General features: G+C 36.7%; 1 protein-coding gene across 1 annotated transcript in view; it reads left to right on the forward strand.

The window, feature by feature from the left end:
* Window positions 1-26,917, forward strand: part of LACE1 (lactation elevated 1) — a 213,180-nt gene that overhangs the window by 150,964 nt on the left and 35,299 nt on the right. Inside the window, 1 exon segment of the mRNA XM_012651169.1 lies at window positions 14,877-14,887. Coding sequence (XP_012506623.1) covers window positions 14,877-14,887 — 11 coding nt within the window.

Below are 26,917 nucleotides of genomic sequence, written 5' to 3' on the forward strand. Positions count from 1 at the left end.
CATCAAAGGAGCTTGACCACAATCCAAGAATAGAGATATCCAAGAATAGAAAGCCTGAGGGCACACCTCAGTCAGAGGATAAGGCAGATATATTTGTATCCCTGAGGAGAATTAGGAACTAAAACCATCTCAGAAGTGTGAAAATAATATTGGATACCGAGACAGGATGCTAGGAGTGTATATTATATTGTTTCACATGAGCACTTGGGTAGAACTTCTTTCATGACAGAGTAAAAAAAATCTCCCGAGGTCATGTTACTATTTAATTTAATTAGGATTCTTTTTATCTCACTCTTGTACAAAAACATTAATTTTCTCCTACAACAGATTTTAATGTACTATGCTATATATTGCCCTATTAAAATCTGTTCCTCTTTATTACCCTCTGGTCAGACATCTGGAATTGCTTCCTGAACATACAAGTCCAGACTGTCCTCTTGTCAATTTCATTGAGGCCTGAAAAGAAAATTCTAGCTTCCCTTTGGGGGACTACCAAGCCCTATCTCAGAATTTCATATAATTAGAATCCCATGTATGATCTTTAAATAGAAATATTCATTAACAGTATTTTAGTAGTCTAACTTTCCAAGCTAATTTAAAATGTCCAAAAAATACAATCTAAATAATATTAGGAATTACCAGAGATTTTAAAAACTACCCAAAAGGTTGACATGGAGCAATTTATATAATTCCTAATATTGTACAGATTCCACAAGAACTAATTCATACAAGGCATTGCATGTTTGTATGTAATCTATTTCAGTTGTGGTTTTATATCACATTAAATATAGAAGTCCTAAAATACCTTTATAAGTAAGTTCCAGATATTTTTGGCTCATCCCAAGAAGTTTTTAATCTCACATATGACAAACTCAGAGCATTTAAATTTAGCAAGTTCCAAACAGAAAGCTTGAGTACAAATACTGAAACTTTTGCATAGATTAAAACACGCCAGGGTTGTCCAATTTTTAATTCTGTGCTAAATGTATGGTCACACCAGAGATGATAACAGTTTCTTCCTGGTTGCTTGGTGGATAGGGCTCACTATATCCCATGTGTGGAATATGGTTTGCCAAAATCCAAACAGATCAATCAAACATTGGGCATCCTGTTTGCATCTGGATGGGATCTTGGACTGGTTATTTATTTTGAACCACCTAGTGTTTGTCAAGGTGGCCCCATTTTATGCTTACAGAGAATTTAACTGCTTCAGATTAGCTCTCTGCTTGGGGGCTGATGATACCAGAGGTTATCATTTTATATATGGAATAAGCATGTCTTTTCAAACAGGAAACACTGCTGCTGAGGGGTCCATGTATGCTGCCCCAGAACATTTTACTGTCACTTTTGTGAAGGGGGTTACTGGTTTCCTGGGGAGAGGCATTACTTTGAACTTACTCACCTTTGCTCTCTCTTTTTCATTCCAGAGCTGAGTAGTATAGGCTCTTTTCTCTACTAAGTCTGTTGAAGGATGTGAAGGGGGAGGGTTTCCTGTTCAAACACCACATCTCTGCCATACTCACACACAGACAATAACGCCCGCCCCCAGCACAGATGCCATGGCCTCAAGGGAAGGTTTCAAACTGAACTAAAAGGGGTAGGAGCAGGCATTGGGCCTAGGATTTTATTTTACCCTACTTATGAGCTAATAGGTCTCTTATTAATATTTCATGGATGCTGACAGAAGACACAAGGGATCTGGGTCAGAGACAAAGGGTCTTATTAGTTTTGGTGCAGATAGTAGCATGAGCATTAGCATGCTGTATCATTTCCCTTCTTGCTTCTTAGACTCATGGGGTGGAGGGGAGGGAGTTTTGCTGAGGGCCCAGATGATTCCTGCGTAGGCAACGAATTGTGTTACAGCAGAGGAGCTCTGAGCTTGCAGAATCTATCATTTTATAGCCAGAAGTAAGCAAGTCTGCTTTTTGTCTCGAGAGACATTGTCTCATCTCTCAAGGTTGCTCACTACAAACACAACCTTGAGAAATGGTCCAGGCATTGCATTCTTGGCACATTCAGCAAGATGTGTAGGAAAAGGAAAGACCCATGGAGGAGTGTCTCTCCCAACCCCGGGGCGTTTGCCAGACTTCAGACCTTAAAGAAGCCAGGCTTCCTCCCTTTGTTTGAGTTGGCTCCTGTCCACCGAAGCCATCCACCACTTCAACAAAATCTGAAGCATGTTGTTCAGTTATTTACTACTTCAATTAAATTGTCTCAAGACCATTTTAATTTCATATATATGGATCATCCTGAAAATGGTGAGAAATATAATTTACAACTTTTTAGACACAGCCCAAATATTCACATATTTTTACTTGGCTGATACAATACATATACTCATCCATCTTTTGAACAGATTTCAAAAAAAAGTTTCTTTTTAAATGCTTTTACTAATGGAAGTTTCATGTCTCAAATACTCTTAGTGTTCCACTTGGGAAACATCTATTCCAAATAGAAAATCATTTTGGAGAATATGTCTTTGAACACCATTTTAAAAAAATACAACAGCTGGCAAAAAAACCCACAGAGCTTCAAGGTTATAGCTCTTAGAAGAAAGAAAACCGAGACTAGAGCTTCTACATGTTAAAACATACTTCCCTACAATTAAAAAATCCATGTTTCTTGCCTGTGATATTACTAACAAATGCTCCTCTACCCTCAACTGAGAGAACCAGATCAATGAAAATTAAAAACATTTCTTAGCTTAATTGTCCCACCTTCCCATACCTAAAACTTTGGCAGAGATCTAGCTTCTGCCTGGAAGGTTGCCACCTTCTGGTTCAGCAGGGTGTCTAGGACGTCTTGGGACCTCCTCTCCATTGCTCATCATTACCATCCCAGGTGTTTCTATCCTAGACATTGGAATTTACAGTTTCAGTCTCAGTTTTTCTCACCAGTTAGACAACCAGCCCAGGCATTTCCCTATTCAATTCCCATTGAACAACTATTGAAACATCTGCCAATAGAAGCAACTTGAAAATTGTTAAGTCAGGCCCTCTTCCTTTTAGACTGTAATTTGTTTCAGTACCTTGTACTAGACTGCCCAGAGTCCCTGTAGCAGGCAGTGTGCATACTCCATTGAAACAATTTATCTCTTATCATCTACAACAAAGTTTTTGTGGTCTTATCCAAATATGGGCCAGCTATACTCCTCCCCTTCAGTTCCCTGAATTCTCTCATGTGTCGTTTAGTCTATCACATTAATATCATTCCTATTTCTGATACTAGTTTGCATGCTGTCACATGGAATAGTGATGATATTGATAGGGAAATGCCACACAGTTTAAGAATATAAAATGTATTTAGCAGTAAAATATAAAGAAATGTATCCATATGGAGACAGTTGTACAAGACAGAAGATAATAAAGCATATGCCCAGCTGAAGTTGATTTTAAACCTTTCTGCTCTTATATGAGCATTTTAAAGCTATACATTTTCTTCTAAGTACTGCTTTAACTGCACCTCACATGTTTTAATATGTCATGTTTTCTCTTGTGATGTATTTGTTGACCCATGGGTTATTCATAAGTGTGTTGTTTAGTTTCCAAACATTTGGTGATTTTTCTATACATGTTTCTGTTACTGATTCCCAAATTTAACTCATATGGTTAGAGAACCTATATGGTATGATTTGAATCCTTCTAAATTTCTTGAGGCTTATTTTATAGCCCAGAATATGATGTTTCTTGGAACAAGTTTCCTGTGGCACTTGAGAATGTATTCTGTTATTGTTGGTAGAGTGTATTTTAAATGCCATTTGGGTCACATTGTTTGACAATGTTGTTCAAATCTCCTATATACTTACTGATTTTTTGTCTACTTCTTCTGTCAATTATTGAGAGAGAGGTGTTGAAATTTCCAACAATAATTAGGGACTTATATATTTATTCTTACGGTTCTGTTTTGTTTCATATATTTTTAAAGCTCTATTATTAGGTACATATTTAGGATTGATATGTGCTTCTGGTGAATTGACCTCTTCATCATTATGAAGTGAACTTCATTATTCCTGGTTATATTTCTTGCTCTGAAATCTACTATGCTTAATATTAATTTATCCACTTCAGCTTTTTTTAAATTAGCATTTGCATGATATATCTTTTCTCATCCTTTTATTATAATTTCAACCTATCTTTGTCTATATTTAAAATGAATTTCTTGTCTACACCATGTATTTGGTTTTTTTTTAATGTAATCTGACAATTTCTTTTAATTGGGGGTATTTAAACCATTTATACTTAATGTGATTATTGATATGGTTGGGTTTAAATATATCATCTTGCTATTTGTTTTCTTTTTGTTTTACTTTTTAGAAAATGTATTGAGATATAATTCACATATCACAAAATTCACCTTTAAAGTGTACAACTCAGTGGTTTTCTAGTATATTCAGAGTTGTGCAATCATCACCACTATCTAATTTAAGAACATTTTCATCATTCCAGAAAGAAACACATACCCATTAGCAGTCACCCCCCCTATACCTCCAACCCCCCAACCCCTGACAATCTACCTTCTGGCTCTGTGGATTTTGCCTACTTTTTACATTTCATATAAATGGAATCATGTAAGATGTAATATAGTCATGTGCTGCTTGATGACATTTTGGCCAATGATGGACCCACATATATGACAGTGGTCACATAAGATTATAATACTGTATTTTTACTATACTTTTTCTATGTATAGATATGTTTAGATACACAAATACTTACCATTGTGTTACACTTACCTATAGTATCTGTACAATAACATGCTGTACAGGTTTGTAGCCTAAGAACAATAGGCTGTACCATATAGCCTAGGTGTGTGGGAGGCTATACCATCTAGGTTTGTGTAAGTACACTCTATGATGTTTGCGTAGTGACAAAATCACCTAATGACACATCTCTCAGAAAATATCCCCATTGTTAAGTGATATATGAGTGATATACATCCCCATTGTTAAGCGATATGTAAGAAAATATCCCCATTTTTAAGCGATATATAAGTGTATAGAAATATATAAAATGTGGTCTTTTGTGCCTGGCTTCTTTTATTTACCATAATGTTTTCAAAGTTAATCCATGTTATTTGCTATTTGTTTTCTATTGTCCCATCTGTTCTTCATTCCCATTTTTCTCTTTTTTTGACTTTGCATTAATTAATTTTTAAGGTTCCATTTTACCTCTATTAGCTATACCGCCTTGATTTTTTTTCTTTTAGTAGTTATTATACTTTAGGGTTTAGAGTAAGCATCTTTAACTTATCATAGTCTGCCTTCAAGTAATATTACACCACATATAACATAAAAACCTTTTGGCTGGGCGTGGTGGCTCACGCCTGTAATCCTAGCACCCTGGGAGGCCGAGGCAGATGGATCGCTCAAGGTCAGGAGTTCGAGACCAGCCTGAGCAAGAGCGAGACCCCGTCTCTACTAAAAAAATAGAAAGAAATGATCTGGACAACTAAAAATACATATATAAAAAATTAGCCGGGCATGGTGGCACATGCCTGTAGTCCCAGCTACTTGGGAGGCTGAGGCAGAAGGATCACTTGAGCCCAGGAGTTTGAGGTTGCTGTGAGCCAGGCTGACGCCACGGCACTGTAGCCCGGGCAACAGAGCAAGACTGTGTCTCAAAAAAAAACCAAACCTTTTACTTCCATTTATATTAATACTATCCTAGCCTTTGTGCTATTGTTGTCATTTTTGGTATATCATTTTATTATGTAACTGTGTTTTTTATTGTATAATATTATTATATGTATTACTTTATTATTTTGTTATAAGCCCGATAATACATTGCCATTACTTTTGCCTAAACAGTCAATAATCCTTTAAAGAGATTTTTAAAATAAGAAAACAGTCTTATATTTACCTACATGTTTACTGTTTCTTGTACTTGTCATTCTGTTGTATAGAATGAAATTTCCATCTGGTATCGTTTTCCTCTTTCCTGAAGGACTTTGTTTAACATGTCTTGTAGTGGTAGTCTGCTAGTGATGAATTTTCTCATATTTTATGTCTCAAAAGTATTTGTTTTGCTTTTATTTGCTGAAAGCGTTTTGCCGGCTAGAGAATTCTAGGCTGACAGGTCTTCTTTCCTTCCTTCCTGCCTCTCTCCCTCTCTGCCTCCTTCCTTCCTTCCTCCCTTCATCCTTGCCTGCCTCCCTCCCTCCTTCCTTCCCTTCCCTCCCTCCCTTCTGTTCCTTCCTTCCTTCCTTCCTTCTAATGATGTTGCTTGATTATCTTCTGACTTGTATTGTTTCTGATGAAAAATCTACTGTCATTCTTTGTCCTTCTCTACATGAGGACATAAGTCTTTTGGGGGAGTGGGGAGGAAAGGCTGTCGCCCAGGCTGGACTGCAGTGATGCAATCATAGCTCGCTACAGCCTCTAACTCCTGACCTCAAATAATCCTCCCACCTCAGCTTCCCAAAGCCCTGGGATTATAGGCAAGGAACACAAGTTTTATCACTGGCTGCTTCTGAAATTTTCTTTTTGTCACTGGTTTTAAGCAATTTGATTATGATGAACCTTGGTGTGGTTTTCTTCATGTTTTTTTGTTTGCAGTTGGTTGCGCTTCTTGGATCTGAAGGTTTCTTTTTTTCATCTAATTTGGAGAATTTTTTCCTCTTATTTTTTCACATTTTTCCCCATCTCTCCCTCCTCTCTAATTTCTGGAATTACAGTTGCACCTATGTTAGACCTTTTATGTTGCCCCACAACTCACTGATGCTCTGTTCATTTTTTCAGTCTTTTTTTCTTCCTGTGTTTCATTTTGGACAGTTTCTTTTGCAGTGTCTAATCTGTTATTAATTATAATGCAGTGTATTGTTTATCTTGGATGTGGAGTTTTCCTTTCTAGAAGCTGATCTTCGGTTTCTTTCTTTTGCTTGGGGAGTGGGCAGGCAGAGTCTTGCTCTGTCACCCAGGCTGGAGTGCAGTGGCGCAACCATAGCTCACTGTAGCCTCAAACTCCTGGGCTCAAGAGATCCTCCCACTTCAGCCTTCCCCATAGCTAGGACTACAGTTATGCACCACCATGCCTGGCTAACTTTTTAAATTTTTTGTAGAAATCGGGCCTCATTATGTTGTCCAGGCTGGTCTCAAACTCCTGGCCTCAAGCAATGCTCTCACCTCAGCCTCCCAAAGTGCTGAGATTACAGGTGTGAGCCACTGCACCCGGGCTCTTTTATTTTTTTATTTTAAGTGACAAGGTCTCACTAGATTGCTCAGGCTGGTCTTGAACTCCTGGGCTCAAGTGATCTACTTGCCTCAGCCTTGAGAGTAGCTGGGACTATAGGTATGTGTCACTACATCCAGTGGGGTTTATTTTTTAAAATATCTTCTTTGTCTGCTCTTATATGCATGCCTTCCTCTACCTTCCTCAGCATATGGAGTATATTTATATCACTGCTTTAATGTATTTGTCTACTAGTTCTATCATCTATGTCATTTCTGGGTCTGTTTCTATGTTTCTATTAATTTATTTTTATCCTCTGTATGACTTGTATTTTCTTGCTTTTCAAGCTTGTTTTTTTATTGGATTTCAGATATTGTGAATTTTATATTGTCAGGTACTAGAGGTTTTTTTTATTCCTTTAAACTTTGTAGGGCTTTGTTCTGTGACACAGTTAAATTACTTGGAAACAATTTTATCCTATTGAAGCTAGGCTTTGTAAAGTGGGACGGGAGTGTCTTTATTCTGGGGCTAATTATTCCTGAAGCAATACCCTTCTGAGAAATCTACCTGGTACCTTATGTATTATTAATAGTAGGGCTTTCTACTCTGACTGGAGGGAACGTGGACTATTCCTGGCCATTTATGAGCTCCAGGGGTGATGCTTTGTGAATCTAGTTGGTACCCCCCCACCTTAGTTTCAAATAGTTTCTTCTTTTTTTTTTTCCTTCCTTTTTTTTTCTTTCAAAATTTTTACAGGGGTACAAACGTTTAGGTTATATCTATTGCATTTGCACCACCCAAGTCAGAGCTACAAGTGTGCTTGTATTATCCTGGGTGAAGCTGGAGCTCATTCTACTAAGTGAAGTATCACAAGAATGGAAAAACAAGCACCACATCAAAGCTCACCATCAAATTGGTACTAATTAATCTACACTTGTGTGCACATATGGAAGTAACATTCATTGGGGATTGGGCAAGTAGTTTCTTCTTAGGCATGCATATAGGTCAGTACTCAGCTAAAGCTCAAGGGGAGCCATTTGCAGACCACTGGACCTCTGTCCTTGTGTATCTCTCTTTTCAGTACTCTACCTTGCAAATTCTAGCTGCTCTGGCCTCCCCAAATGCTGATTTCTCAACGCACAGAGACTATTTGGCCGTTTGCATTCCCTCTCCTGAAGCCTTGGAACTCAGCAGGCAGTAAGTTGGGGCTCAAATAATTTGTTTCCCTCCCCTGGGGATCACTATCCTATGTTTTTTGTTACCCAGTGTCTGAAAACTATTATTTCATATATTTTAGACTGTTTCTATTAACAGTTGTTCAAGGTAGGAAGGTAGCCCGGGACCCATTCCTCCATCATGACCAGAAGTGGAAGTCTCTAACCCGTTATTCTGAAAAACTGGTAAATAAAAGGAAAGAATCAAGTATTTTTCCTGCCTGTTTTAAAAAAACTGATCCTTAGTATAACACAGTAGTATAGTTTAACAACTGATGAGGGGAAGCTTCTCTTTATAGGAGTTTTCTAGGTAAGAATCAAAAAAAAAAAGAATCAGAGAATTAGAGTAGAATTAGAATATCACCATTTTACAAAACTCTCATAATTTAATAGCTGTAGTTAATAATCATAAATTCTATAATAATTGCTACAAAAATGGAACCTGAATTTTATCAGTTTACAGGAAATATAGGGGCAATGGAACATGTTAAATAACATCATAGGAGTACATTCATCAAAATGTAGGCTGTCGATTTTTTAGTGACATAAATAAATTGCTTCTTCAACAAATAAATAAGAAAAAAAGAAAGAGATGAAGAGGGAAACTATAGTTAAAGGAGATTTATCAAGCAATTGCAGTGTATGAACCTTATGTGGATCCTGAATCAAACAATCAATATAAGAACAAAAACAAAATGAAACAAAAATCTGTGAGACAATCAGAGAAATTCAAACAGTACTGGATATTTCATGACATGAGAGAATTATTATTAACTTTATTAGATGTGATAGAGATATTATTCTTATTTTTAAAATTTATTTTTACAGCTTTATTAAGATATAGTTCCCATGTCATATAATTCATCCATCTAAAACTATACAATTCACTAAGTGATGATGACCACTAAAAAAAGCATAAAATTCAATGATTTTTAGTATGTCACAGAACTGTACAATTTCAGAACATATTTTTACCCCAAAAAGAAACCCTACGTTCCTTAGCTCTCACCCCCTACATCCTCCATCCATCATTTTCCACCCCTCCTCCCACCAGCTCAGGCAACCACTAATGTACTTTCAGTCTCTGTAGATTTGCCTATAATGATATCTCACATAGATGGAACCATACAAGATGTGATCCTTTGTGATTGCCTTCTTTCACTTAACATGTTTTTAAGGCTCATCTACATTACAACATGTATCAGCACTTCATTCCTTTTTTAATTGCTAAGTAATATTCCATTATATAGATAGACATTTTTTATTTATCCATTCATCAATTGACTGATGTTTGGGTTGTTTCTGCTTTTGGCTATTGTGAATAATACTGCTGTGAACATTCATGTACAGGTTTTGTGTGGACTTATATTTTCGTTTCTCTTATGTATACCTAGGAGTGGAATTGCTAGGTCATGTGGTAATTCTATGTTTAGCCTTTTGAGGAACTGCCAGACTGTTTTCCAAAGCAGCTGTACTATTTTACATTTTCATTAGTAGTGAATGGGGGGGGGGTCCAGTATCTCCACATCTGTGTCAACACTTGTTATTATCTGTCTTCTTTTTATTAGAGCCATCTGTATTCATTTCCTAGGGCTGCTGTCACAAAGTACCACAAACTGGGTGGCTTAAAACAACAGAAATTTATTGTTTCATAGTTCTGGAGGCCAGAAGTCCAAAATCAAGGAGTTGGCAGGGCCATGCTCCTTTTGAGACTTTTAGAGGGGAATCCATCCTTGCCTTTTTTAACTTCTGTTATTTGCTGCCATTACTTGGTATTTCTTGGCTTGTGAATGTATCACTTCAGTTTTTGCCTCTGCTGTCAGATGGCCATCCTCTTGTGTGTCTTTCTGCTCTTTTTATAAGGACACCAGTCGTATTAAATTAAGGGTCCATCCACTTAACTAATTACATCTGCAATGGCCCTATTTTGAAATAAGGTCGCATTTGAACTAGGGTTAGGACTTCTACATATCTTCTTGTATCTTCTTGGGGGACTGGGAAGGGGGATACAGTTTAACCTGAGCATCATCCTAGTGGATGTGAAATGGTATCTCATTGTAGTTTTGATTTGCATTTTCACGATAGCTAATGATGTTGACCATCTTTTCATGTGCTTATTTACTCTTCCTATATCTTAGGAGAAAGGTCTGTTTGGATACTTTGGCCATTTTTTAGTTGGGTCATTTGTCTTTTGTTACTGAATTTTAAGTCTTCTTTGTATATTCTAGATATAAGTCTCTTTTCAGGTATATGATTTCTAAAAAATATTCATACATTCTGTGGGCTCTACATATTTTTTTATTTTTATTTTTTCCCCTTCATGAGAACAAGAAGAAATAATTTTTATGGTGTCCTTAAAAGCACAAAAGTTTTTCATTTTGATGATATCCAGTTTATTTTTGCTTGCGCTTTTGGTGTCATATTTAAGAAACCATTGCCAAATCCAAGGTGACAAAAATTTATGCCTATGTTTTTCCTCTAAGAGTTTTATAGTTTTACCTCTTACATTTAGAAATTTGATTAATTTTGAGTTAATTTTTATATATGGTGTGAGGTAGGGGTCCAACTTTGTTCTTTTGCATGTGGATATCTAGTTGTCCCAGCATCATTTGTTGAAAACACTTTGTTCCCCACCAACGAATTGTATTGACTCTGTTGTTAAAATCAATCAACTATACATGTGTAGATTTATTTCTGGACTTTCAGTTATATTCCACTGATCTATTTATCTCTATGCCAATACTACACTGTCTTGATAACTATATCTTTTTTTTTTTTTCCTTTAGAGTCTTGCTCTGTTGCCTGGGCTAGAGTGCCATGGCGTCAACCTAGCTCATGGCAACCTCAAACTCTTGGGCTCAAGTGAACCTTCTGCTGCAGCCTCCTGAGTAGGAATACAGGCATGTGCCAACATGCCTGGCTAATTTTTTCTGTATATTTTTAGTTGTCCAGCTAATTTCTTTCTATTTTTAGTAGAGACGGGGTCTCACTCCTGACCTTGAGCCATCCACCCACCTTGCCCTCCCAGAGTGCTAGGATTACAGGTGTGAGCCACCACGCCCGGCCCTTGATAACTGTATCTTCCTAGTGAGTTTTGAGATCAGAAAGTGTGAGCCCTCCAACTTTGTTCTGTACCCACCCCAAGATTTATTTGGCTATTCTGAATCCTTTTAATTTCCATATGAATTTTAGGATCAGCTTGTTAATTTCTACTAAGACTTTTGATAGGGATTGTATTGAACCTGTAAATCCCTTGGGGACTATTGCCATCATGACAATATTAAGTCTTCCAATCCATGAACATTAGGTGTTGTATTAGTTTCCTAGGGCTGCCATAACAAAGCATCACAAACCAGTGGCTTAGAATAAAAGAAATTTATTCTTCTATTGTTCTCAAGGCTTGAAGTCTGAAATCAAAGTGTTGGCAGGTTGATTCCCTCTGGGCATTCTGAACGAGAATCTGTTCCATGCCTATCTCCTGGTTTTTGGTGGTTGCTGGCAATTCTTGGAATTCTTTGGCTTGTAGATGCATCACTCCAATCTCTGCCTCTACTGTGACATAGTGTTCTCTCTGTGTGTCTCTGTATCTAAACTTCCTCTTCATATGAGGACCCTGGTCATTGGATTAGAGACCACCCTAATCTAGTATGAACTCATCTTAACTTGATTACATCTGCAAATACCCTATTTCAAAATAAGGTCACATTTACTGGTACCAGGGGTTAGGAGGTCAACATATATTTTTGGAGGGCACAATTCAACCCATAATAAATGTTTTTCCATTTATTTTAGTCTTCTTTAATTTCTTTCAACAATGTTTTACATTTTCAATGTACAAGTTTTATAATTCTTTTGTTAAATTTATTCATAAATATTTTATTCTTTTTGATGCTAGTATAAGTGGAATTGTTTTTTTAATTTCATTTTTGGTTTCTTCATTGCTCCTATGTAGAAATACAATTAATTATTGCATATTGCTCTTATAACCTGCAACCTTACTGAACTTGTTTATTAGTTTCTTTTTTTTTTTTTTTTTTTGAGACAGAGTCTCACTCTGTTGCCCGGGCTAGAGTGCTGTGGTTTCAGCCTAGCTCACAGCAACCTCAAACTCCTGCATTCAAGCGATCCTGCTGCCTCAGCCTCCCGAGTAGCTGGGACTACAGGCATGCGCCACCCTGCCTGGCTAATTTCTTCTATATATTTTTAGTTGTCTGATTAATTTCTTTCTATTTTTAGTAGAGACGGGGTCTCGCTCTTGCTCAGGCTGGTCTCGAACTCCTGAGCTCAAACAATCTGCCCGCCTCGGCCTCCCAGAGTGCTAAGATTATAGGCGTGAGCCACCGCGCTCGGCCTGTTTATTAGTTTCTTAATTGATTCCTTAGGATTTTCTAAATATAAGATAATGTCATCTGCAAATATAGTTGGCTTCTTTCTTTCAATCTGGATCCCTTTTATTTACTTTTCTTGCCTAATTTCCCTGCCTAGAACATCCAGCACGTTGTTGAATAGAAGTAGTGAGAGTGGACACTCTTGTCTTATTTCTGATCCTAGAGGGAAAGACTTCAGTTCTTCGTCATTAATTATGATGTTATCTCTGGCTTTTCAAAATAGATGCCTTTTATCAGGTTAAGGACATTTCCTTCTATTCCTAGCTTGTTGAGTGTTTTTATCATGAAGCAATGTTGGATTTTGTCAAAATTTCTATCTCTATTGAGATGATGATGGGGTTTTTATCCAGTATTCTATAGATACAATGTATTTTGTTAACTGATTTTCATATTTTAAATAAACTTTGCATTTCTGGGATAAATACCACTTGGTCATAGCATATAATCCTTTTATATATTGCTGGATTTGACTTGTTGGTTATTTTGTTGAGGATTTTTGTGTTTATATTAATAAGAAATATTTTTCATAGTTTTCTGGTAATGTCTTTGGTTTTGCTAATAGGATCGTACTGGCCTCATGGAATGAGATTGGAAATGTTCCCTTCTCTTCTATTTAGATTTTCTATGTTAGTGTATTCCATAAATTTTGCATGGTATATTCTGTCTTTATTTTTGTTTTCTCAAATTATTTTCCAATTGCTTTTTTAATTTTTTTCCCCTGACTTGTCAGTTTCAGTAGTTTGTAATTTTCTAGGAATTTGTCCATTTCATGTAGGTTATCTAATGGTTGGTATAGAGCTGTTCATAATATTCCCTTATGATCTTTTTTATTTCTTTAAGTTTTGTAGTAATGTCCCCTCTTTCATCCCTGATTTTAGTAATTTTAGTGTTTTCTCATTCCCTGTAGCTAAAGTTTTGTTAATTTTGTTGACCTTTTCAAATAACCAGCTTTGATTTTGTTGCTTTTCTGTATTGTTTTAATAGTCTCTATTTCATTAATTTCTGCTAATCCTTATTATTTCTAGCCTTTCACTTATTTAAGGTTTGGTTTTCTTTGTCTAGTCTTATGGTGAGAAATTAGATTGTTGGTTTGATAGTTTTCTTTTTTTTTTTGAGGCAGAGTCTTGCTTTGTTGCCCAGGCTAGAGTGAGTGCCGTGGCTTCAGCCTAGCTCACTGCAACCTCAAACTCCTGGGCTCAAGCAATCCTTCTGCCTCAGCGTCCCGAGTAGCTGGGACTACAGGCATGCACCACCATGCCTGGCTAATTTTTCCTATATATATATATTTAGTTGTCCAGATAATTTCTTTCTATTTTTAGTAAAGATGGAGTCTCGCTCTTGCTCAGGCTGGTCTCGAACTGATCTTGAGCGATCCACCCGCCTCGGCCTCCCAGAGTGCTAGGATTACAGGCGTGAGCCACCACGCCCGGCAGTTTTCTTTTTTTTTAATGTAGTTATTTATGTCTGTAAGTTCCCTTGTAAGGACTATGTTAGCATATCCCATAAATTTTGGTATATTGTATCTTCATTTTTGTTTTCTCAAAGCATTTTCTAATTTCTCTTTTGATTTTTCCCCCGACCAATTACTTAGGTGTGTGCTGTTTAATTTCCACATATTTATGAATTTTTCAAATATCTTTTTGTTATTAATTTCTAATCACTTCATTGTGATCAGAGAACACAATTTGTACAATTTCAATCCTTTATTAATGTATTATGCCCTGTTTTATGGGCTAGGATATGATCTTTCCTTAAGAATGTTCCATGTACACTTGAGAATAATATCTATTCTGCTGTTGTTGGGTAGAGTGTTTATATAGATGTCTGTTGGATCTAGTTTGTGTGTAGTGTAGTTCAAATCTTATATTTCCTGTTCTTCTCCCTAGTTGTTCTTAGCCATTATTGAAAGTTAGATGTTGAATTCTCTAATTATTATTGTTACATTATATATTTTTCCCTTCAATTATGTCAGTTTTTGCTTGATATATTTTGGGGTTCTGTTGTTAGGTTCATGTATCTTTGCAATTGTTATTTCTTCCTGATGGATTGACCCTTTTATGATTATAAACTGTCCCTTTTAATCACTAATCACATATTTTGTTTTAAAGCTGTTTTATCTGTTATTAGTATTGGTTTCTGTTTGCATGATATATCTTTTATTCATCCTTTTACTTTTAGCCTATTTGTATCTTTGAATCTAAAGCATGTCTCCTGTAGATAGTGTATAATTGGATCTTGCTTTTGTTATTTCTATTTTTTTTAGAGACAGAGTCTTGCTCTGTCGCCCAGGCTGGAGTGCAGTGGCGTTATCATAGCTCATTGCAACCTCAATCTCCTGGGCTCAAATGATCCTCCCACCTCAGCCTCCCAAATAGCTGAGACTACAGGTGCATACCACCATGCCCAGCTAGTTTTTTTATTTTCTGTATAGACAGGGTCTTGCTATATTGCCCAGGCTGGTCATGAACTCCTGGGCTCCTGCCTTGGCCTCCCAAAGTGCTGGGATTATAGGAAATCTTGCTTCTATACACAGTCTGACAATCTTTGCCTTGTGATTGAATTGTTTAATCCATCCATAAATTATGTTATTATTGATATAGTTGGATTTACATCTGCTTTTTTACTTTTTGTTTTCTTTATGTTTCATATCTTTTTTATTCCTCTATTCTTCCTTTATGCTTTCTTTTACATTAAGTGATTTTTTAAAGTAACATTTTAATTTTTTCAGTCATTTTTCAAATTGTATTTTTTGTTATTTTCTTAGTGAAGAACTGTTTATTTCTATGAGAAATATGAAGTATCATTCAAACTGAAATGTCTCGAATTCAGAATGAAGCATTCTCCAGTGCTTGGAAAAGGAAAAAAAAAAAGCAAAAGGAAGCATTATATATTGCTGTATGTTTTGATAAGTGAAGGATCAATAATGGTAATGAATCTGTACTTAAAGGACACCTGGGAAAGGAAAGGGCTCTATGGTAAGGAAACATAGTTGATTCTCAAAAGTAGATGCACAGTAGGGTCTTTGTCATAAGAACTCCTATTGATTCTTTATGAATGAGTGAGGCCCCGTTGCAGATTTATAGCTGTATATTTTCAACAGCTACAACAAAACAACCACAACTTTCTGATTTATAGCCCATATGGCATAATCAGGTAGGCTAGTTTTTACATTTTTATGTCTATTAAAATCACAAAATTGTTCTATTTGACATAATTTAAATGTACATCTACATATTTATTAATTAATCATGCATTAACTCATAGACCACTGAATTAAAAATTAGTTTACTATCGAGTTGAAACACCACCTAGAAAGTAGGACAGCAGCATAAGAAGTTCACCTTGTATTGACTTTGCTGTCAGGGTCCATCAGTCAGTTTAGTGCCCCTTTTATCTTCTGTTCCTTTATTGAACTGTAATTTGACAATAGTGTATCACAGTATTTGTTTTCCAGCAGGCCAGATGGGACCAGAATAGATCTGGCCAATCATATCCAGCTAAACACATTGACAAAGTACCCAATTGTATGGCTGTACTCATTTAGTAAAGTATAAATAAATGTAACTAATACAGGTGGTCCCCAGGTTATGCATGAGATATGTTTCTGAGAATGACTTTAGGTCAGATCTGTATGTAACTCATATCCCTGACAAATAGCACACATATGGTAATAATAATAATACTATAATGGCTCCTATGTGGTAATAATAATACAGTATATACTGTAATAATTATAATAATACCCTTGTACTATAATAAGTTACAGAAACTATTGTGCTCTTTCTTTTAATTGAAACAAACAGAACATAAAAACAAACTCATACAAAAAGTTTAGATAGGAGATAGGAGAAATTTCAAAAAAGAATATTAAAGGCCAACACTCACCTGATGTTGCATCAGTGTCGTACCGGAAGGGGCGTTTTTGAGGCAAGAATGTAGCTAACATTAATCGGAAGATGACGATGGAGATGGTGCTGGAGAGGATGGAGCGGGTGCTGGAGAATCAGGATTTGATTCTGCTGCTGGAGGACGGAAGCTGACCACTGAAGTTGGTTTCTTGAAAAAGTTATCTAGGATTGTTTGCACAGGCTTTTTCTTTTTTTCATCACAAATGACCTTGTAGCAGCTGATGTTCTCAATAACTGCATGGTAAACCTTTGTAAACCGCTCCATGTTAGGATCTTTCTCGTCAAGCTTAGCAAATCCTGCTTTAATGAGATGAAAGGCTTCAGCTAATTCTTTTGTCGTAAACTTTCTTGGCTTCGGATCTTCCGATTCTTGGTGTTCTTGAGTTTCTACTAGCTGCTTCTCCAGCTATCTACGAGACTAGCCGCTAGCGTAAAGATGCTGCACCGAGGAACTATTTACACCATGTGGATTTGTTTACACACACAGAAGAAACTGGTTCCTGAATTGTTAATTATTTAATTATAAATTATCCTTATGGAGAGCCTTGGGAGCCAGTTCATAAGTACAGAATGCTGTAAGTCAGGTTGTCCGTAACCCAGGGACTGCCTGGGTTGTGTATGTATACAATATGTATGTGAATAGATAGTATGCATATTTATACACATAAAAATACAGAAGAAAAGTTTTTAGATTTCCTTAGAAGTCTCATCTCCTTGTTATTTCATCTTCAAATAAATCATATTTATAACTCAAGGTCAATCTCCAGCATAAGAAAAGCATCTTTAATTATTTGCTATGAACCTTTTTTAGCTATTGAAACTCCCTGGCCTCTCTTTCCCAGGTGAATGTGACTGTCTTTTTCTGCTGAAGAGAGGTTAAAGCCTTTTACTCTCTAACTTCATCTTTATTGTTCATTTTTTTAATCTTCCATCATTATAGCCTTTCTGAAATTTCATAAAAAGGATATTTTTGGATTTATTAAGTTGTAATTCTACATGTTGTGCCACTGATTTATTTTGGGGAAAATACAATATATAGATTTGATAGAAATTTTATACGGAGTTTGTGGCTGAGAAGAGGGGCTGAAGGTCTGCAATTTGAGAGCTAAAGGTGCTAGATCCCACTTTATGCATTATACACAGGTCAAGATTAATGGAACCAGGTAAGTTACTCTCCAGGTGAGTGAGAAGGGTGGGAAATTTAGAGACTGAAATGGATCTCTGAACAGTCAATTAAGCCTTTGAGTGATTGAGAAGATAAATACTAGGGCAAAATCCATTCTAACAAGTGATTCCGTTATGTAAAACAAACCTACAGGGCTTGAAATGCAACCAAGTCTGTTTTATATTAAGGCAAGTATAAACCAACTTAATTTTAGACCTGCCTCCAGCCCCAGATTATGTTTGGTATGAGGACAAAGAGCCGTACAGCATGAATGCACAAGCAATCAGTAGAATGAGAAGGCCCACTGCCAGGGGAGTTTGGCAAAGAACTCTTAGAGGAAGGGGAAATTTCTCCGTCAAATCAACTTTGGCTCTCTGGAATAGAGAACATGGAGAGAGAGCGACTAAGGAAAGCCAACCCTATTCTACTTGTTGATACCTTAACAAGCTGTTGATTTTTGAAAGGGGATAAAGGAGCAAAGTGTGGGTAGCATTCTGTTCCCTTGAGTCAATCCTAATGAAGTGGGAGGTTCTTGAAGAAATTAATTTCCATTTAAATTCATGCGTGACCCTCTTCCAGAAACCTCCAAGTGTTTTGGAATTTTTGTAGAGAATTTCAAATGATTCCGCAATAATAAGGTCTTTTTTGACATGTTCTATTTCTCTGAGTCTAAGTTTTATGTTGAATGCCTGATTTTAGCTATAGAAAATTTTTTCAAAATGAGAATGACTGATTACTTTCTTCTCTGTTTACTAATTTAATATGGAAAAATAAATCATGATTCTCATACTCCCAAAGCACTCAGCCTTTTAATCTAGGGTACTGTACTCACAGGATTCCTGTAGGAGTTGATGCCAGATTTCCTGGCAACTAAGCAGTGGTTGATTCCAGGGCTTTTCTGACTTAAAGACACAGTGGTACTACTCAAAAGAAAATAGAAACCTGCCCCTCCACTGCAGTTTCTGAGCTTAACAAAAGGTGAGAGAAGCAGTGAAATGGGTAGGTTTTATCAAGGGATTGCAGAACAAAAGAAAAGGAGTCCACAGTCTGCTCTGGCTTACTTGCCTCCTACCCAGTCCCCCCTTCATCCTGAAAAAAAGCATTTCAAAAGAGTGACTCTGCTTCCTCATCAGAAATGACTTTAATTCTCTGTGTTTGATTATCTCTGGGCAGACTTTCTTTTTTGCATCTCATCTGCACAAAGGCTTACTTTAATAGTAGCATCCCACTGATGGGGCAATTTCTCAGAGTCAAGCTGTTTCAGAGGAATTAAAGGAAGTCACTTAAATTATTTATCCCCACTCAGTTTCTGTCTGTCCTCAGGAGAGGAAAAGGGGACACAAATCATAGGATCTGAGCTTAATTCCTTTATTTTATTTGTGATGCTACTCGAGTCACCCTTCCTTAAGATATTCCTCTTTTTTGGTTCAAATGGAACTGCACAAAGCTGAACAGGATATTTTCTTCTATGCTATGTGACATTATATTCTTGTAGCTACAAAAGAAAACTCTGAATTTAGCTCCTCTTTTACACTGAAAAACATCACGTTAAATTTAGTGTCGTCTTCATGCTGTGGCCTTTCCATACAGTTACTGTTGGCTACCAGGTGTCTCCACTTCCTCAAATTTTACTGGTTAGGCTGGAATATCTTTCAATTATGTTTGTAATTTGAGCTTAATTTAAATTACTCTTTGTATTTTTATATAATCTATATCCTTGTGTATTTTTTGTTCATTTGTTTTCTGAATAGGCCTATTGCCCACCTTAGGTCTTGTGTCCCACATACCTGACTTTTTAAAAACTTGCTGATCTTTGTTCTTTAGAGCTTCACAGGCATGGCTATATTTCTAAATATAGATTTTTTTTTTTTAGTGTAAGATAATGTTGCCATCTTTTTAAACGGTTTTGCTACAAAACTAACAAGAGGGCCCTGGAGGCATAGACTCACTGCTGCTGCTACTCCAGCATTATAAATGCCATTCCCCCTTTCCCCCCTGTTTTGAAGTTAAAGGCATTCTGTATGAAGTGTTTATAATAAAGTTGTATTCTTGAAATTTCCTACTTAGAAAAGTCAAGATATCTTAGGTGTTTTGAAGCATGGATTTTAAAATTGTGTACATAGCTTAATGACATTTTATTAAGAAAATGCTTCTGGATTATTTTGTTGATTAAATTATATTTGTATCGTTCTTGTGTGTCCCACCCATGTCCAAAAATAATTTGAGGCAACTTACATTGGCACTGTCATTTATAATATGTTCATCATAATCACTAAAATGGAAAAGATGGAAAATGCCAAATGTTGGTAAGGAGGTGGAGTAAGTGGAACTTTTTGTACATCATTGAATATAAATCGATACAACCACTTTGGCAAAACTGTTTGGCAGCATCTGCTAAGCTGAACATAGGTATATCCCACGTGCAGCAATTCTACTCCTAGCTATATACCCAGCAGACATGTATATATAAGTTTACCAAAAGACATAAACAAGAATATTCACAGTAGCACTATTCATAGTATCCCCAAACAAATAACTACACAAATGCTATGAACTGAATTATGTCCCCCAAAATTCACAGGTTGAAGCCCTAAGCCTCAATGTAACTGTATTTGGAGACAGGGCCTTTAAGGAGGTAATTAAGGTTAAATGAAGTCATAAGGGTAGGGCTCTAATCCAGTAGGACTGGTGTTCTTATGAAAAGGGGAAAGGACATGTGAGCACACAGTGGGAAGGCAGCCGTCTGCAAGCCAGGAAGAGAGCCCTAAAATCCACCCCCAACAGCACCTTGATCTTGGACTCCAGCCTCCAGAACTGCTAGAAAAAAATTTCTGCTGTTTAAGCCACACAGTCTATGGTATTTTGTTATGGCAGCCCAAGCAGATGAATACATTTGTCAACAGTAAAATGATAATAAATTGTGGTATTTTCATGCAACAGAATACAGTACAGCAACAAAAATAAACAACTTCTACACACATCAATATACATGAATCTCACAAACGTAATATTGAGTGAAAGAAGCCAGACACATGTTAACAAGGAAATAAGCTTATATGAAGCAACGTGTACCTTACACCCAACTTGAAATCAATTTAAGACACATTCTTAATGATTTGACCCAATGTCAGTGCAAAATGAAAGACATTTTCCTACGTCTGGAAATTTGTCAGCCAGCAAAGATCAGGACTATCAGGGTAATTCATGCTTTGTGTTTTAGAAATTTTTCATTTTAAAAATGATAACTTTCACATATTAAATATTTGAGATATTTCCGTTTTAAAATAATTGTATTTAGCATTTATTTTGTGTTAATGTTCCTTCTTATGTTTTTTACTTCAATGTCTATATCAGGTGTCCATCACTTTTACATGTTTTTGAAATATATAATCTTGTCACAGTATATCAATTTATAATAGTGATAAGCCATGTGTTTGCTATTATTTTGTTGTTACACAGAAAACGGTTGAAACTTTTAGTATAACCCTATGGTAGAAAAATGATTCACTGTTTATTATGACATTATTGTTTGAAAACATATAAAACACATAAACACATGTGTTTTACTTATTTTATAGAATAAATATCTTATTCTGTATTTATGCACACAGAGCTTTTCAAGAATTTTCAAGATTATGATATATTGGGAATTTGGGAACACCTTGAGATTCCCCTGCCTTTTCAGCTCTCCTCTGGTTCTTCATGCAAGAAGGGTTTTCTATTGGAGTTTTTGTAGACCTGAGCAGTACTGACTGCACTGTCCTTAGTCTGAAAACTGTCAAAATGGGTAACTAACCCCATATTTTTCCCTTCTCCCAGGTATCAGCTCCCCTCCAGCATCTGCCCACTTCTGTGCACTGTCTGATGCCTTCAGGAACCTGTTTTTGCATTTCATCCAGAGTTTACAGTTGTTGTAAGCAAGAGGGTTGGCTTAAGCAACCCTTACTTGCTCTTACTAGATACAGAACTCTTCTCCCTTGTTCTGGTGCAGTACACCCTCGAGTATCGTCTTGAGAAGGGCACCCAGGAACAATATTTTTTTGAGGGCTCAGATGTCTGAAAATGTCTTTATTGTACTTGAGTCGTAGTTTGGCCCTGGATAATCTGACAATAATATTCCCTTGCACTGTTTTAGACACTGTACCATTATCTTCAAGCTTCTGTTATTGCTGTTGCAAAGTTCGATATGATTCAGTTTCTTGACCTTTTATATTTGACCTGTTTTTTCCTCTTGAAGTTTTTAGAATATTCTCCCTTTGTTCCTAGTTTCCTGAAATAGCATGATGATGTGCCTTCGAATAGAGCTTTTTTTCCCATTCTTCACGCTGGGTATTTATTAAACCCTGTCAACTTAAAAAGTCATGTCCTGCAGTTCTAGGAAATTTTATTTTATTTTTTCTTTGATTCTTTTCTTCCTTTTTTCTGCTCATATTCTTTGGAACAGCTCCTGGTTAGATATTGAACCTTGTGGATTTATCTTTTGATTTTCAATTTCCATCTTTTTGCTCCATTTTCTGAAATATTACCTCAACATTTTCTTCCAATTATTTCCCCAGATTTTTGACTTAGCAGTCATATTTAGAGCTCTTTCTTATGCCTTTGTTGTTCATTTGATGTTTGCAGCACCCTTCTTTGTTTTATGGATGCAACATTGTCTTTTCTTGAAGCCTATTAGAGTGTGTTCCTCCCCTGCTCTCTGTATTTTTTCTTTGCTTCCTCCAAGATCTTTTTTCTATTTCTTTATTTTGGTTTTTGTCTTTTATCCTAGAGGCTTTCCTTAAATCCTTAAGTACTAGGTTGTCCATTCACACTCAAGAATGAGGCATTAAAAAGCTGATTAGAAGCTCTGCATGCATAAACAGGGTTTTATTGATTGGTGGGCTTTACTGGAGGATGGTAAGGTGGCTGGTCAGGTTTTTCATTGGACAACCCCAAATGTCAATATCTGCAATTCTTTCTTTTGGCTGTTCAGTTTCCTCTAGAGGTAAATCTTTCTGTCTACTTCCTGAGATAGAAGCTTTGCTGGGAGGGTTCTGGATGCTGAAAAGGGAGGGGCTATTGGTTTCACTGTTTAATATGTAGGATTTCAGTATGGTATCTCCTCCCCCTTGCTTCATTGTTAAAACTGCCCCAGCTGGTAAATGTACCAGTTTCCGCTGGAGTGGAGGAGGGGCAGAATCTAACAGTCCAAGTAGAGGGAGGGAATCTAAGGAACTGCTTTTGTCTTATTTTCAAGCAATATCCCTGTTTCCAGCTTGACCCCTCACCTGTACATTCGAATGTATCTGGTAGCGCCAAGCCTTTGCATGGGTCTTTGGTGAGGACTGGCTTGCTTCCTTTTAGCTCAGCGCCCCACCTCTCACTTTCTGCCTTCTCACTCTATTAAGGTCCTGCTCATCCAAATAAGGGAAGCAAAGCCAGTTTTTCCTTTGAGGCTCTCCTAATCTTTCCAGGTGATTCTCTTAGGAAACCCTTCCCTTCATCACTTTTCTTTGGGGAGGGTAAATCATCCTCTTCTCTCCCAAGGGGGAGGGAGGGAAAAGGCTCTATCACAAATACTGGACTCAAAGGCCAGCGACTCCTGGTCCCTGTCCCCCTCCTTCTAGAGACACTATGGTGTGGGGAAGAGGAGGGGATGGTGGAGGAGGGGCGGCAATCCAAGGGAAGCTGCTTCTCCTGCTTGTAGCCACGAGGGTAGGGTCTGGGCCAGTTATTGGTGGCTCACTGGTAGTTCTCTTTAGAAAATTAGAGATACTTAGCACTCTAGTCATCAACTTTGTGCCTTAATTTCAATTCTAGGATGAGGGTAAAATTGCACTCAAAAACTTCATACTATTCCATTGTATGGGGGTGTATCAAAATGTACTTAACCAAGTTCCTCATCATTGGACATATAGGTTCTTCTTCACTTTGGTGATGCTAGAAGCGGTGTCACAGTGAACATCCTTGTAGTAGTTAATATTGTATTTTCATGAGTGAAATTCCTGTCAGTGGACTAGCTGGGTGTTATGAAATGCATGTTTTTAGTGCTTTTCTTACATATTATCTGGTTACCTGGAAATCTTATACCAGTTCTACACTCTTCCCAGCAGTATATAAGAGTGCCCTTTTTTCTCATACCTAGGCTTGCTTGGAGTATTTTATCTTTTTTCTTATCTCTGCTAGTTTGGATAGAAGAAAGGCATCTTATGATTTTACTTTGTGCTTGTTAATTACTAGTAAGAAAAAATGATGTTACATATGCTTCTTGCCCATTGAGCTATCTTTTTATGTATTTGCCTGTTTGAGTTTTTTGATAGTTTCCTTATTGAGATATTTTCTAGTGTTGGAATTTTTTTTCTATTTTTGAGACAGGGTCTCACTCTGTCACCCTGGCTAGAGTGCAGTGGCACCATCGTAGCTCACTGCAAACTCAAACTCCTGGGCTCAAGCGATCCTTCTGCCTTGGCCTCCCTAGTAGCCGGGACTATATGCACGTACCTCCATGCCCAGCTGATTTTTCTGTTTTTTGTAGAGATGGGGTCTTGCTGTTGCTCAGACTGGTCTCAAACTCCTGGTCTCAAGCAATTCTCCCATCTCAGCTTCCCAAAGTGCTAGGATTATAGGTATGAACCACTCTGCCTAGCCAGAATTTTTTTTACTGTTGAACCTTTTTTATCTGTTAGAATTTTTTATACATTGATAATATTAATTATATGCCATAAACATTGCCACTGTGTTCCCAGTTTGACATTGCCTTATTTATTTTATTTATAATATTTTATGTTATACAGAAAAGTTACTTTTTATGTACTTATATTAGATAGGTGGCTTAATTCTCTGAGTCTCAGTTTTCTCTTCTGTAAAAATGGGATAATAACATAACCTACAAAGTAATATGGGGGTGGTATAAGTAAATAAACTGCTATATTATAGTTGTTCAACAAATGATAACTTTTGTTATTCTCTGTGTGACACATTGAAATAGTTCAGAATCATCTAAAATTTTTACTACAATTGCAAAACATATTCAAAGATGTTTAAACTGGATATGGAAATGGATAGTGAATAGAACTCTTAATCTTTAGGCTAGTACAGACAGGCAAGTTTTAATTTCTGTGTTTACTTTTCTAATTCTCTTGCTTAAAAAATTTAACAAAGTCTGATTGATGCATTCTCTTAAGTCAGAAAACCTAAAGTCTGAGTGAAGCATGAAAAGACTAGTATTTTCTTACAAGTTTTTTCTTGTAAAGGATTATGAACATATTCATTTCTGGTAAGGATTCCTTTCTTGGTGTCCTTATTTATTTTATATCCAAGAAGATAGTCTAAAAAACCCAAAAGCACATGCTACCCTGCTTTTTGCTTTTAAAACAATATGAAGATGAGGTTTCTGCCCCCACCCCACCGACTCCCTGAGATCAAGTGCAAGTTGGCTTAGATGGATAACAGTTGCAAGCTACATAAACTGCTTCCTTTTTTGTGAACTACTTTTATTTTTAAACCACTTAGCACCAATAAAATTTTTTATTTTGCCTTTGTAACTTCTGAGTAACTTCATAATAATATAATAGAATTCTTATAAGATACTGTTATAAAAAAAATAATTTTGTGATTTCACATATAATTTCACTATAATGTCACATGTAATTTCACAGGTGACTCAGAAGATATGGCCCTGATTGAAGTCTAATGAGTCACATTTTAATAATATGGTCTACTAGAGCACAGAGCAAAAAGAAATCACCACTGAGGAAGTTTGTAACCATTTGTTTATTTACTAAATATGTTTTTGGAGACCTGTCTTATTAGTTATTTTTCATAATTCAGTTCTACCCCTATGTTGAGTAACGTGCCTATCCTAAGGAGAGGTTAACTTTCTAAAAGCCAGCAAACATCCTGGATGGCTAGTGTTGCTCTTTTCTTTCTAGATCCCTTGAAAATAGCTCACTTCTCCAACAGTTTTGCTTGTGTACACCAAAGGTGGAGTTGGTTCCAAATGAATTTTCAAGAATGATGTCTAAGCATACATGTCCTTGGCATGGGCATTGACATTTACATTGGTTTGTGTGATTTCTTTATTCCTTTAACATTGTTTTTTATCTCTATAATCACTCTTTCTATGGTATCATTTTATTATTTTAATATGGCTCTATTCAAATGTCATACAAGGTTTTATGAAAGTCAAATGGCATTTCCCCCACAAAGTTAACCGTTGCAAATGATATTTTTAAGATCCTTTGGGGTGGAGTGGTTATTACTTGGAATGTGGCAATTCCAAACCCTTCATAATGACCGTGTGCTTTGTTGCCTTTTAAAGGCATTTGTGGCTGGTTCAGTGGTTCATACCTGTACTTTGGGAGGCTCAGGTGGGAGGAGTGCTTGAGGCCAGTAGTTCAAGATCAGCCTGGGCAACATAGCAAGATCCTGTCTCTACAAAAAATAGAAAAATTAGCCAGACATGGTGGCATACACCTGTAGTCCGAGCTACTTGGAGGCTGAGGCAGAAGGATCATTTGAATCCAGGGGTCTGAGGTTGCTGTAAGCTGTGATGACACCATTGCACTCTAGCCTGGGCAAACAGAGCAAGACCCTTTCTCAAAAAAAAAAAAAAAAAGACATTTGCTCTGGAATAGTTGATGAATTAAGTGCTGGTGCATTAAATGCATACCACCTGATAATTACCTCAAGGGAGAAAATTGTTTAGTTTAAGCTTAAAGAAAGATAATCTGTCATATCAATTTCCTTTTTTTTTTCCTGCTGGCTTTTCAACATGGATGTATCAATTTTCAATGAAGCTTTATTAAGATGAATGTCCAGAATTTAATTTAATTGCTTCCAGAACTAGATAAGAGTGATTCATGTGTCAAAATTAAGCATATTGGAAGGTCATCCTGTAAAAGTTTGTATGTAGAGTTGAAGTAAACTTACATTTTTTTTTTTTTTTTTTGAGACAGAGTCTCACTTTGTTGCCTTGGCTAGAGTGAGTGCTGTGGCGTCAGCCTAGCTCTCAGGAACCTCAAACTCCTGGGCCCAAGCAATCCTTCTGCCTCAGCCTCCCGAGTAGCTGGGACTACAGGCATGCGCCACCATGCCC

The sequence above is a fragment of the Propithecus coquereli genome, unplaced genomic scaffold, assembly GCF_000956105.1.
Source record: "Propithecus coquereli isolate 6110/MARCELLA unplaced genomic scaffold, Pcoq_1.0 Scaffold35, whole genome shotgun sequence".
NCBI classification, from domain to species: Eukaryota; Metazoa; Chordata; class Mammalia; order Primates; family Indriidae; genus Propithecus; species Propithecus coquereli.